We start from the raw sequence: 13,558 nt of genomic DNA, 5'->3' as shown, positions 1-13,558 counted from the left end.
TAGTATTTGTATTTCTGTTTTTATGCTTGGATGCTGCTGGCAACTAAAGAACCCTCTATCCTTTTTTTCTCTTCAGTAAGTCTTGGAGACTTTTGCAGCAAGCAGGTAAACCTTAGGTTTTTAAGAGTAGTTGGTATAGAACCAACTGTTGGTATACGTACATGAAGCTCGTGGAGGGAGACTGATTTGTTTCTGGTGTGTTTCTTCAGGCTTTCAGCATAACAGGTATTGAAAGGAAATACATAGTCAGAGGGCTTTGATGAGACTTACAGAACTAAGGAAACTGAATTCATTTTAATCTTTTTTGTTGTTTTTTTTAACTGATTCTGTGTGACTTACCTCTAGCATCCTTATCCTCTGCTGGCTTTCTTCAGGAGATTTGCTGTTTTCCTTCCTACCTGCAGGGTAGATGTTGTAGAACAACAGAAGTTCTGTGGCTAGAAGTATGTGTTCTCTCAAGTGTGATCATTGTGGTGAGGTCATACCAAAAAGCTGACTAACAGGGGAATGAACTCTTGCACAGCCAACAAAACACAAAACCCTACTCCTCCCAGATTCATATTGCACATTAAATTAACATTTCTAGCCATGTTTCTTCCACATATAGGGAAAAGGAAGAAGTTACTGTGGGAGGCAGGAGGGAAATTCTACCAAACATTAACAACCCAGACCTTGCATCTGTAGATTCTTGCCAGCAAGTTTATGTTGAGATTTTTAAACCTGTTTTTTTCTTCATTACATCTAGAGTTCAAATGTGCACTTCTATTTCACTCATTGGAAAAATAATGTTTTCAGAAGAAAACTCTGAATGTTTTGATTTCAAGAGATAAGTGAGGATGGTAATGACGTAAAAAAACCCTGGTGCTATTTATTTAAATGTGTAGTAAAGCCAGATGAATAAAATGGAAGATCTTCCTTGCAGGTGATGTGAATATCAGGATTACCTTAACAGCTTACACAAAAATCCCCCTGTCAGCCAGGTAGCATTCTGCAATGTTTGATGAGATGTGTGTGTGTAGCACAGCTTTGCCTGTTTGGAGTTCTGAAAGGGTCTCAAATTATTGCAGTAATCAAGCATTGTTGATTTTTTTTCCAGTGTGAAAACTAACACTGGCTTGTTACGAAATGTATCCCTCAGGCTCAGATAATAAACTGCTGAATGCCAGTATATTTCAAAGACTAAAACAAGTTTTTCTGTAAAGCTCTTAGACATGTTTTGTTACATGGATAGTTATTTTTCTTTCACAGAACAAACTGCAGGTAAGGTCCAGGCTTCATTTGAAGTTTGCAAATGTGAACAATTGGAAGAGGTGAAAAATGTACCACGTCCATGCCAGTCCATCAGGTGGCATGTGACACCAGCAAACACTGCAGTCTGTCTTGCTTTGGTTACCTGCAGGCACAGCCTGAGACTGGAATTTCTGGTACTCATCTGTTCTGCTTTCTGAACCATGGCTTGGAAGTGAGGCAGAGAACACGTGAGGAGTGTTATGGGAAGGCTTTCCTTACGCTTGCTGTTGTCAGCATGGATCTAAGATTCTAAAATTTGGTTACTCTTTAATGTATACCAACTTTTTTTTTTTTTTTTTTTTTTTTCCCCGCTTGGTATGCTTTGGTGGTTTTGGTTTTTTTGGGGGGGAGGGGGTTGGGGGGATTTTTTTGGGTTTTTTTGGTGGATTTTGTTTCAGTTTTGTTTTTTGTTTGGTTTTGTTTTGGCTTATTAGTTCGAAAATTAGAGCTGTGGACTTTAACCTCTGGTAATAGTGAGTTGTGTTATGTGTGACGGTCGGTGTGGGGAATAAAAAGTGACAGCATAGAACTAATTCTTTCTCCTTGTCCTTTAAATGGTCCTAAATTAAATGCAGTACAGGAACACATCCCTAACAAAATGTTAGTTACTTCTATGATCTACCTTGTGAGCTACTGTTTTCCTTCTAGTTCAAAGATAAAATCTTAGGGGCATCTTGTTTACCACTGTTTTAACTTGTCCTGCTTTTGCCGCGGAATTTGAGGCACTCCTGATACCCTGCCTTGGCTAAAATCTGTAGAAGTGGTTATAACCCTGGCAGGTACATCAGGAAACGTGTGGAAGCCTCCTGGGCTCGGTTTGATCCCAGAAGGGGAGGGTGGCTCTTGTGTTGTGTGGAGTGGAACAGATCTCTCGGCCCTGATTCCCCAGCAGGGGCTGTGAACGGGGTGCAATAGGATCATGCTGGGATGTCCTGCGGAGGCTGTGCAGAGTGGTGTGAATGCTCCTGCACTTTGAGAAATGAAAGAACATCTATTAATATTGTACTGATTTTTTTTTTTTAATCCACAGAAATTAACAAATTACTTAAACCCTAGGTAGTTCTCCAGTATTTAATATATATCTGTACATTTGCTTTCTAAAGCCTTCTGATTTTAATAGCGAATTTGAAATGTTTACTGTGTCAGTTTCTCCAGCCCAACTCTGCAGTGTGGTGTAAAAGAGCAAATAATTTCTTTCTAATTAAGAGAGCTTGTTGTATATTGAAATAATTTCTGCATCCTTCGGAAACATCAGTGTGTACTTAGATATGTGCTGGGTATTGGTAATGATATTACTGTTTCTGTAGTAGTGCCATAAAAATTAACTGACAGCTATTAAATAGCTTTAGAATATCCCTCTGTGTCTATTGTGTAAATTCACAATATTTATTTATAATCTTTTAACAATCTTTCAACAAGAAGAGTTGCAAATAGAAATCAACCTATGTGTGCTGGGCTCTCTGGTGCATTTGGAGTGGCTGGGACAAAATAAAACAAAGCAGGTGAAATGTAGAAACCAGAGCTGTAACTTACCTAAAAGGTTCTGAGAAAAGAATTAGAGTAACATAATTTGAAAGAGAAATAATTTTATATGAAATTATTGTTAGGAATAACAGACTTTCTGAAATGAATTGGCAGATTTGCTCATCTAATTTGTTATAATTTTTACATTTTTATTGGGAGTGTTAAGTGGCTTGCATCTTGACAGCATAAGGTAATGAAATATAAAGGAAACTCAAGCATTAGTCACAGCTAGTAAGTCATTGAGTAAGTGACAACATGCAATTTACAGCAAAGAGATTATTGTATTATTTATTGCTTTAAAGTTGTGCTGTATCAAAATGTTATTGCTGTCTAGCAAAGCAAAGAATGGGGCTAAAACTGTTAAAGGAAATGCAATAGTTTATTGTTCTGAAGTAGTGAAATTGTCAAAGGGCTGCTACTTAGTGTCATCTTTGACTGTCAGCTTTATTCACAGGATAATACATGTAGCACAATGCAATGTGTAAAATGTGTTTGTAATAATTAGAAATCACCCGTGGAGGTGTGTAAACCGTAGATAAGTAGCTAGCATTATAGATTCCTAAAACCTACACACATTCTTACATGGCATGGATAAAAGTAAAGTCTTCATGTGGATTTGGTGTTCTGGAAAGGATACGAGATCTTGAGCTAGGGCAGAGAATTGCCTTTAAAGTTGATGTGATCTGCCCTGTGGGGGACTGTGTGTGCACAGCAGCAGCAGCAGACGTGGCTGAGATTGTCTGAGTGCAAGCAAGCTGCAAGGGATTCCTCAAAGGGGGAATGGTGGCAGAGGGGGAAGCAAGTTCAGGCTTCTCTCTGCTCCACCTGGAGGCAGGGTTGATCTGACAGGCTTGGTAGTACACATGAGTAAATGGCTCTGAGAGATGCAGAGAAATAAGGGGAAGGTTGTTTTTAACACACTGTTCTCAGACAGGTGAAGGGCCCTTGTGTAGCACCATTATTGTCCTGCTCTCATAGACTGAATTTCTGGTGGGAATCTTCCCTTCTCATCTCTTTATCTCTAAGTGTGAGGGTCTGATAGAAAGTGTGTTGATTTCTATTGAGTTAAAAATGTTCTGGAGCTGTTTTCTTGCTTTTTAGATCATCCTGTATTCCTTTCATTTATCTCATTCTTGTTTCTGCATGTTTTAATTCCTATTATTCCTCTTTATCCTGTGTCATACATGCTTTTTTTTCCTATTAGCTTAGTGTGAAGCTTGAGTTTTCTGTCATACAACTTCTAATGCAGCTCCTACTCAAGACTTACCCTTACCTTCAGGGCTAGTCTAGTGTCTTGGCTTTGGACTCATAAGTGCTACCAGGATGAAGTACTAGGAGTTATGTTTGGTTGTGAGTCAAATTGTTTGCCGACAGATTTATCTCTTCCTCTGCCTTTTCTTTTGCTGTTTCCCATTAAATTTTACCTCTGCTTGTGCCCTTATCTGCCTCTTGCCTTATGTTTCCTTCAGCTGTATTGCTGTTGCTTTTTGGTATTTCATGAGCAACACTGGCAGTTTAGGACGAGCAAATCACATGACTGCTTTTTCCATTGCTTAGAAAAAACCATTGTCCAGGGAAAATGGCACAGGCAGGATGGAAAAATTCTCTGGCAGCTTGTAAGGGGAAAGCTACAGAGAGGTGGTCTGTTAAATGCATCTTTCTTTGCAGTCTCTTGCCAGACCAAGGCAGGTACACTATGTCTGCTTGTGCCATGTTATCCTGGAATAACAAACCCAGCTACAGTTGGTTTTCATCATTTCTGGTGGGATTTTGTACTGAGAGGATGTGCCTTGGACTATTAGTACCTTAACTCTGGCTGTATAATCTGCGTTGTGGGTTTAATGTGCTGTGGGTGCCGATACACCTGGCTTCATCCAGCAGAAAGCTCCTGGTGTCTGGCAGAGCCATTATGGAACTGGAGCCAGTGAAGTGTATGATCCTTTCAGTTCTGTTCCTCTCCTTAAATGTGTGGGTCTCCTTGGTTCAGGGGGTTGACTCATGTGGCCTTGTCAATTTTGTGTCATCAGTGCATGCTGCAGTGCTGTGGATCTTCTTGCCTGGAATGACAAAAAATTGCAGACTCCTCTTGTTTGGGATGAAAGTTGGTTATGTCCATTCTTGTGCTTTTAGTCCTAGACCTGATTTCTAACATATATAGGGACTGGCAGAGCACAAGAAGAGGCAGAAACAATGTAAGAAGTGTGCATTAACAAGTCACATGGTTTCAAAGTAAATCAAAATAGGGAAGTCAAGATAGTAGTGTATTTTTTTAATGAGGTGAGGGAGGATGGGTGTTATCCTGTACTGTCTCTTCCCTGGGAAAAAAAAGCATCTGTCCTGTTTAATATTTATCAGTGACCTGGAGGAGGTGATGGAAGATGCCCAAATTGCAGATGACAGCCAACAGTCAATGTGCTGGAGGCTGCTTATTCAGAGGGACCTGGACAGCACTGGGCCAACACCAACCCTATGAAATGCAGCAAGGAGAAACATGGAGTCCTGTGTTAGGAGTTACTGACTTCAGTTGCCTTTTCATTCAGTTTTCCTGTGCTTTTTCCTCCCCAGTTTTCCTTGCTGCCTTTCCCTAAATATGGCCCAAGACTTGCACAGTCGTACAAGCTCTTCCATAGTGAGTCTCATAGCTCTGTAGGCATTAGTCCCCCAAATGGGAAAGGTGGTCTAGGGTCTATGGACCCTCATTGGAAATTTTCAAGGCTCAGCTCAGTAAAGCCTTGAGCAGCCTCATGTTCTACCAAAAGCTGATTCTGTTTTCAGCAGGAGGTTGAACTGGAGACCTCTGAGATCCGTTCTAACCTGACTTACCCAGTTATTCTAAAAATTAATGCTGATCTGTAAATAAGTAAGTTCTGAGTTGTTTGCTCTGTTTGCATCATAACTTGCTGATAATAATCTGTATTTTAAGTCTGCATATTGCAGTCTTGTTTGGCCTGTTGATAATACTTCAGTTACTTTTATGCTGGCAAAATACCTGCACTTCTGAATTGCTGTTTGTGTTGGGTTTGTTTGTTAATGCAGTGCTAGCATTAGAAGCTGTATACTGTCTCTTAAACATGATTTTGTTAAATCAGTGTTAGAAACTTGTCAGACTTGTGGACAAGTTTTAAACAAGTTATACTATTTTGTTAAGATGCTTCAAGTGGTACTTAAAAGTGGCAGTATGGCGTGCTGTTGTGTGCTGGGGTTTTTATTTTTTCAGAGAACCGGCTGTGTATCAGAAGTACTTGAGGTATGAGTTGCAAGGCAAATTCCACTCTAGGGCATCTAAGCCAGCACTTCTTACATTTTACTGCATGAATAAATTCAGGTATCTGTTCACTGTGTGCTGAGAATGAGCACAGTAGGGTGACAATAGAAATACTGGTTTTGTAATTTAGCTTTTTAAAACTTCACAAGATGGTCTGCTTTCATGGCTGACTCTGGTCTTTTTGAGAGGAGGGGAGAATTCTCTTTTGAACAGTCTTGGTGTTCCTAAACAGATGTTGGCTACTTTACTTAAACAGTAGAGATTCAGAATTACAATTGTCCACATCCTGGACCAGTGCCAGAGCAAGAGGGCTGGACTAAGATCAGCAGTGTTGTAAAGCCCAGTACTTGGAAAACATGGAGGTCTGGACAGCAGTGTTGTGCACCAGTGGGAATCTGGAATGAGGAGTTTTGGGGACTCGTGTACTTTTGCAGATATGTTCCCTTGCTGGTGCATGGGAGCTGTGGCTGGGTTGTGGGGAGGTGCAGTAGCACATTCACACAGTTAAAACTTCACCACCCAGGCAGTTTGTGGTTTGGCAGAGTTCTGTTGGTTGGGTGCATAAAAGATTATGTTTTTTTTTTCATTAAAAGTTGATGGCAATTCTTAGATGGCTTTTCTTTTTAGGGGTGTAGCAGCTGTGTTGGTGTCCCAAATTGAACACTTACAAGTGCAAGTGTTCATGCACGATGTGTGTGCTTTTATGGCTGGCATGGCATAAGAGTGACAACTGTAAATGGATGCAAAATTGTTCTTTCCAGGACTTAGAGGATCACAGTCCTAGATTATTCTGTTCTTGTGTTCACATAAATCACTGTGTCTGTAGCATGACTTCCTTGGAACAGCTGTTTCTTCTGTCAAAGCTAAAGCAGCTCCGAATTTCATCTTGATGGTCACAATTTCATCAACAAACATTTGTGATCACTTTCATCTTAATCTAAGGGAGTAATATATCCTCTTCTAATGCCATCACTGCTCTGTTGTGGCAAAGGATTAAAGCAGTCATTTGGTTCTTCAATAACTCTATTTTAGCTTTACATGGTCTTATTTGAAATTCTAAAAGAAATGAATAGGTAAGCTCCATGTTTTGATATTTCTGTAAATGTTACTTATTAGGTTCTTTTGTAAGACCACAGAGATTGTTTCCTGCTGTATTTGGTACATAAAGCATAGAGGGAAAGACCACAGAGGGAAAGATACGAAAAATTATCAGCAGTGATATTTTTTTGTTATTTTGGTATGGGGGGTTTTTTATTATTCTCTTGATAAAGTTCTAACTTTCTGCTCATTACTGACCACATGCCCCACACCCAGCTATCCTACCATGCAGGGGCACAGATTGACTTTTGAAGATAAATGGGGTTTTTGACATCTCCCTGACCATTTTTTTTCCCTCAGAGGGAAAAATGTAAAATTTTTATTCATCTTGGCAAAAGTACAGTTCTGTTTCAGAGAGACAGCCCATTCCACACGGGTTTGATGTTGTTTCCATCACTATGCTTGAGCAATTTGAGGCTGAGTGGGAATTGTTGCAGTTATCATCTTTTATTAAAGATATCTCCTTTTTTTTGTCCTTCTAATTTCAGATTTAGCCTTGGAATCTAATCCATCTGATCATCCCAGAGCAAGCACAATTTTCCTGAGCAAGTCACAAACAGATGGTAAGCTAAGGTTTTTTTCCAATTTAACAAAAAAGCAGGAAAAAATTGGAAAAGTAACCAAAAGTAACCGCTCAAGAACAGTGCTTCAGTTCTTTCAAAGCATAGGGATTAGTAATTTATGTATTTACACAGAAACGTGTTTGTAGACCATTTTACTTAACACTTAAAATCACTTGATCTTTAAAAGCTGAAGTATCAGATTTCAGAGTGCAGATCCTAGTAGTCTGAAGGAGCTAGGCTCTCTTCATGAGTGTAATTCAAGTTTCAAGCAATGGTGGGTTTTTTAATGACCAAGGACTGTTTCAAAAATTGTTTTAAAGTAAAGAAATTGTAGTTGAAAAAACCCTTAGTTTTCTGTAATAAATAATAAGCCTAAGCCATTAATCTATACCAGTTGCTTTTGAATATGTTGTTTGAAAGTGTTTGAATAGTTTCAGAGGATAAATATTCTCTAATCCCAATTTTAATTATATAGATGTATTGGGATTCTCAATTTCTTTGCAGATCCTGTGTTTACATAATAACTCAGTTTTGAAACAGTTGCTATAGCTTGTGCATTCCAAAAGGCTGTTAGAAAGTGAAGGCATTTCTATATTGCACATACAAAAATTCTGTTGTCAAATTCTGATAATAGGACATTTTGAAGTTGCAACTAAAAAAAAGTTTAAGATAATATTTTTAAATGCTTCTGATTCTTTTATAGTTAGTTCTTGTTTGAAGCACTGTTTTGCTAAGAAATTGATGCACTTGAGCTTGGATGTGTTGATGGAAAGCTGCAGTGTGTCTTTTAACTTGGCACAGCTTTGCCACAGAAAAGAATTATTTTGACAGGTCTGTCAGTTGCTGTCCTGCTATTCAGTCTCGTGGCAAGTGGTAGAATTGTCAGTTGTATCAACTTTGCAGTGCTCAGATAATCTGTGAGCAGTGGGAACAAGCACTAGCTGGTTCTCCAGAAGAGATGATACCAAGGAAATGTAAAGACCTCTTTTTTTTTGGGCCTCTAAGGTCAGTCTTCAAACAGCCAGCGGGTGTGACCTGCTCATTTCAGACACTTCTGAGATGAGCAGTGCTGAAGGTGCAGCTCACACACTGAGAGTTCATGAACGCTGTCACTGTGCAGCCTTCCAGCCTTGCTGCAGAAAATGCTCAAACTAGGGGAACAGCCTTGTTGGGGGTAGTATTGCTTTTAAACATCATTTGGATTTCTTCAAATGAAATGTATTGAATTGTGTAGACTTGCGTTCATGTAGAAAAAGGCTCCTCTAGGTGAGGTAGTAACTATTAAACTATTATCTGAAGTCTGTATTAAATTAATTCATTTTTATGGAAAAGTCGGGCAGAATAATTTATTTTCTAATTTTCCTCGTTCTTCTTTAGTTGACCTTCCATAGAATTAGTAAAATTAATATCCATAAGTTCTCTCTCAGTGAGATGTTATCAGGATTATGAGTTTTGATTTATGAAGAAAGACTAAAAAAATGTAGATACTCTTTTCCAGTTGTCAGTTTTTCTAAATATGTAAAAGAATGTGTCCTGCTAAAGAGTGGTAATGATCTGAGGTTAGAACTTTGGAAAGGTGCCTGTGCATGCTGGTCACATTTGTGTACTGTGTGCAGCTCTCAGCACTCCCGAACATGCTGTTGTATTGCTGCTGTCACAGCTGGAAGTTTAACCTTGCAGTCTCTTTTGAAAGACTAACACAGTTTAAAATGATCAAATGACATGGTTTCAGTTATATGATAAATAGGAGCACAGCTTGTGCCAGCATCTCCTGTATATGAAATACCCTTTTACTTTCTGCAATAGGAGGAGAGAGAACACCTAAATAATGCTGGGCACCTTACTTCCTCCTTGTGTGCCTTTGGCAGGCTCAGGGTGTGCTGCTTTTGCTTCTGTTTGCTGTTGGATATTGGACATTGTCTGTTTGAGCTATCTGAAATCATGCTGTTTTTCATGATACACAGCATCTTTTCAAAGCTGAGACCTTTTCCCCTTAGTGTGATGGGAAGTAGTTGTTCCTAAATGTACATGTGGGTAGACAGAAGGAGTATGTAGCTTACTAGCTTGATAAAACAGGGTATTTTTTCCTCAAACTACTTTTCCAGACACCTAAAGTAAAAATTGAAACTTTTAATACTCCCATACTTTAGAAAACTAGGTTAATAGAATACTTTATTGAATGTAAATTGGGAAACCTTTCAGTTCACATTCTTTTTCCTTCTTTCTAGTGCGAGAGAAGAGGAAGAGTAACCATATAAATCATGTAAGTAAACCAGATTCTGTGTAAATAATATTAGGATATTGGGCCAAAGACAAATTCAAGGAAAAAATGGTCGTTGTTCTAGGTATATAGTCTTACACATGTTCCAAATCCTCCTTAGAAAGGTAAAACTGAATTATCTTTGCCTGTCTCTAAGCAATAAACAGGCACAATATCACAAAGCATAGAATGGCTGATGTCAAAAGAATAAAGATTAATTTTTTTGTTGTCAGTTTTAAGTATTTCAAAACAGTAAGAAAGAAAATACAAGCCAACCTATCTGCATTTTTTAAAACAGAAATAAAACTGCATTAATTTCTCAGCCAAGATGACAAGTCTCGAAGGACTTGCTGATTGAGTATTGCTACAGGACTTATTTTAAGAAGTGTATCCGGTGTGAAAAGAGAACAATGAACAAATATCATCAGTATGATAAACAAGTGATACTCCATTAGTTTTAAAATCTGAAAATATGCTCTGAACTTCGTCCACGAATATTAGTTGGTTTGGACATTTCACTTACAAAAAAAACCAGCCAAAACAAAAAAGATGCAATGTCATTAATAAGTGGATAAAAAATTATTGACTAGTAAAGGTAAGAAAGGAAGTTAGTAACATGAAACTTAAAAATATCAAAAGTGTCTACTGATAAGGTTCTGGTAAGATAATGGTATTTCAAGTCTCTTATTTTGCATGATTGTGCAAAGAGTAAGGGTGATTCTTTTCCCTTTTTTTCTCTCTCTTTTTTTTTTTTTTTTTTTTTTGGTTACAATTCCAGCTTTGGTCTGCCAGTACTGAGGTGAAGTGTGATTGGAGTGTTTTTGCTGGCAAACTTCAGCTGGAATGAGAGATATTCCCAGGCAGCTGTTGAGTTTTGAAGGGTGTCAACATTTTCATATTTAAGACTTTCAAGGTTTACACAAGGCATTTTAAAAAATTCTGGTGAAAATGAATGAATTTTGAATTGTTTGATTAAAATTCCTCCCTCAATTATGATGTCCTATCTCTAGTGCAAAGCATTCTCTGAAAATGCTCAGGGAAGCCTGGGTAGGGTTATATTGGAAGACTTCTTACAGTACAGAATGGACAAGATTAGGATGGATGATGGAACATACTGCTGGCTCTAAATAGTAATAGTAAAAGTAAGGGTAATAGCAGTACTCTGTTTCCACATTCCAGATGCTGAACAGGACATGTGTGAAGGGAGCTATGTCAGGAAAAGGTTTCTTTTTTTTGAAACTGTAACATGACAAACCCCCAAATGTTAAACTGGATAACCAGAAATTGTAAAGGTATAGGGTGTCAAAGAAGGGAGAAGGTGATGATGGAGTCACAGGGAAATCTAATAGAGTACATCACAGAGAGGGAAGACTGGGACACAAACTGACAGGAATGGAATGGGAGAGAACTGAGAAAATCAGGACTTGCTGCTTTAGCCCACCTTTAGCCTTTAGCTGTAAATGATCTAAAACCATGTTGTGTATTACATGGGATGGTTTATAAATTTATCTTACACAAAGGAACTAGATGGCTGCAGGGTAGCTTACATTGTAGCAGCAACCACTTGAGGTGTAAAGCCAGTATTCAGTGTGCTAAACAAAAGCTTCCAGAATCCCTCTTCTTGAATGTACTTCAGTTCTTTTCTTTTTTTTTTTCTTTTTTTTTTCCCCCAAGGTTTCTCCTGGGCAGCTTACGAAAAAATACAGTTCATGCTCAACAATATTTATAGATGACAGCACCGTCAGTCAGCCTAACCTTAGAAGCACAATAAAGTGGTAAGGACCCTTGCCATCAACAAGGACTTGAGTGGCATTGTAAGGGTTATTTGGGATTTGCTGGGGGTCTTGTTTGTTCCAAAGCCAACTGCACCCTTGAAATGGGAGAAGCACAGCACTGCATCTGCAGGTTGGTGATGGAAGGGGTGTAGAGGTCTGGCTAATTGACTGCTGGAGGGAGCTCTTGTTTCAGTCACAGAGCTCATGGACAGTCCTGTTTCAAAGTCGTTCTCATCCTGCACTTGGGGCAGTGCAGAAGTGTGTCAGCACTGTGGCTTTGAAAGTATGTGTTGAGATGGGGAGTTTAGGTCACACTGAAAGCCAAATCAAGAAATTCCTGACCTGGGAAAACTTGAAATGGATTTTGTCTGGAGTTGCAGGAAAAGTTGCAGGACTGTGTTTAGTACTTTCGAGTGATATTAGTCTGCCCTCTAGTTGTTGAAAACCAGCATGTTGCTGACTTAGGGTTTAGTTCTAGCTTTTCTACCTTTTCTTCACGTACTTGTTATTTTAGCAAGGTGATAATTATGTTCTCCAATGTAAATGGCTGCTGGAGCTATTTTTCTGGGTACCAGAAAGTCAATTATTGGCACTTAGATGATACCAGCTGAGAATTGAGAAGAGAGTTTTATCATGCCTGAGGGGAAAGGAAAGCTGAGTAGATTGAGGCCTGGAAGGCTTTACTGATTTAATAGTGTAGTAGAGTTTGGAAATGTCTAAGTTGATTTGTTACTTTAAATTTTTGTTTCAGACAAAGGTATGCAGCATGTCACTTCTTTTCTAGAGAAAAACAAAACAAATACTTAAAAAAATATGCTTGTGCCATTTTGAAGTGTTGTACACTTGACAGCAGATGAGAACTTTTCATGACAAGGTCCTGTGATGGAAGTGTTCCTGTTACCACCATGAGTAAAGAATCTGAAATTTAGCCACAGGAGATGAGGTTAATATATGAAACCTATTGCCTCTCTTAGCAGAGACTGAAATCTGTTCTTGTCCACTTCTTGGATTATGCTGGTATAATACCATCTTTATTACTCTCTTTTTTAGACAGTTCCTAAATTAGACAACTAGACAGGGTCAAAACATCTGCAGAATCTCTGCAATGGTATATGTAACACCAAGGAGAACTTCTATTTTAGTTGGGAATAGTCTACATTTTCACTAAATATCATCTAATCAGGAAATTAAGGTATATGTTGAAAATGTCACTTAACACTTACTTTGTTGCGCAAATATCTGATATCAAATATCTTTCACAATGAATGTAAAAGTAATTTGGCAGGCAGATTTTATTTGGCCAATTTCTGTCCAGACAGTTAAAACATCAGAAATGAGATGTGTAATAATTGGGGATGGGAGAGGACATCAATGCAAAATGGATTTGTAACATTCCACTGAATGACAGCTTTTGCAGTAGAATAGTGTGCATGGAAAATGCTTTGTTAAATCTTTTTGTCTTTTTTTTTTTTAGTGTAACATTAGCAATATTCTACCATATAAAGAACAGGTGAGTGAACTCTTCCTTTGCTGAAATATAATTACTTTCTTTTGGAACCAGGGATATAAAATCAGAAAGATTTTTAAAAAGATTATAAAGATTTTTATAAAATCAGAAAGATCAGAAAACAGAATCACTAAGACTAGGAAAAAACTCTCAGGATCATAGAGTCAAATACAGTCTTGGTCACTTCAGTGACAGCTGGTGAAACTTAAAGGAGGTGAAAACTCTGGCCCTGTATGCTGTATCTGTTTTCTCTTTGTACCCCCTCTTGAGCAGCTA

At 38.4% G+C, this 13,558-nt stretch overlaps 1 protein-coding gene across 5 annotated transcripts in view; it reads left to right on the top strand.

Moving 5' to 3' along the window:
• CCNYL1 (cyclin Y like 1) overlaps nucleotides 1-13,558 on the top strand; it is a 43,976-nt gene that overhangs the window by 15,028 nt on the left and 15,390 nt on the right. For all 5 annotated transcript variants that reach the window (XM_053981890.1, XM_053981889.1, XM_053981888.1 and 2 more), the window contains 4 exons: nucleotides 7,666-7,740; nucleotides 9,969-10,003; nucleotides 11,675-11,775; nucleotides 13,250-13,285. In XM_053981890.1, the coding sequence (XP_053837865.1) occupies nucleotides 7,666-7,740; nucleotides 9,969-10,003; nucleotides 11,675-11,775; nucleotides 13,250-13,285 (247 nt within the window). The remainder of the gene's footprint in view (nucleotides 1-7,665; nucleotides 7,741-9,968; nucleotides 10,004-11,674; nucleotides 11,776-13,249; nucleotides 13,286-13,558) is intronic.

This window comes from Vidua macroura, chromosome 7 (assembly GCF_024509145.1).
Source record: "Vidua macroura isolate BioBank_ID:100142 chromosome 7, ASM2450914v1, whole genome shotgun sequence".
In the NCBI taxonomy this organism is placed as follows: Eukaryota; Metazoa; Chordata; class Aves; order Passeriformes; family Viduidae; genus Vidua; species Vidua macroura.
This window is presented reverse-complemented; position numbering and strand designations above follow the sequence as displayed.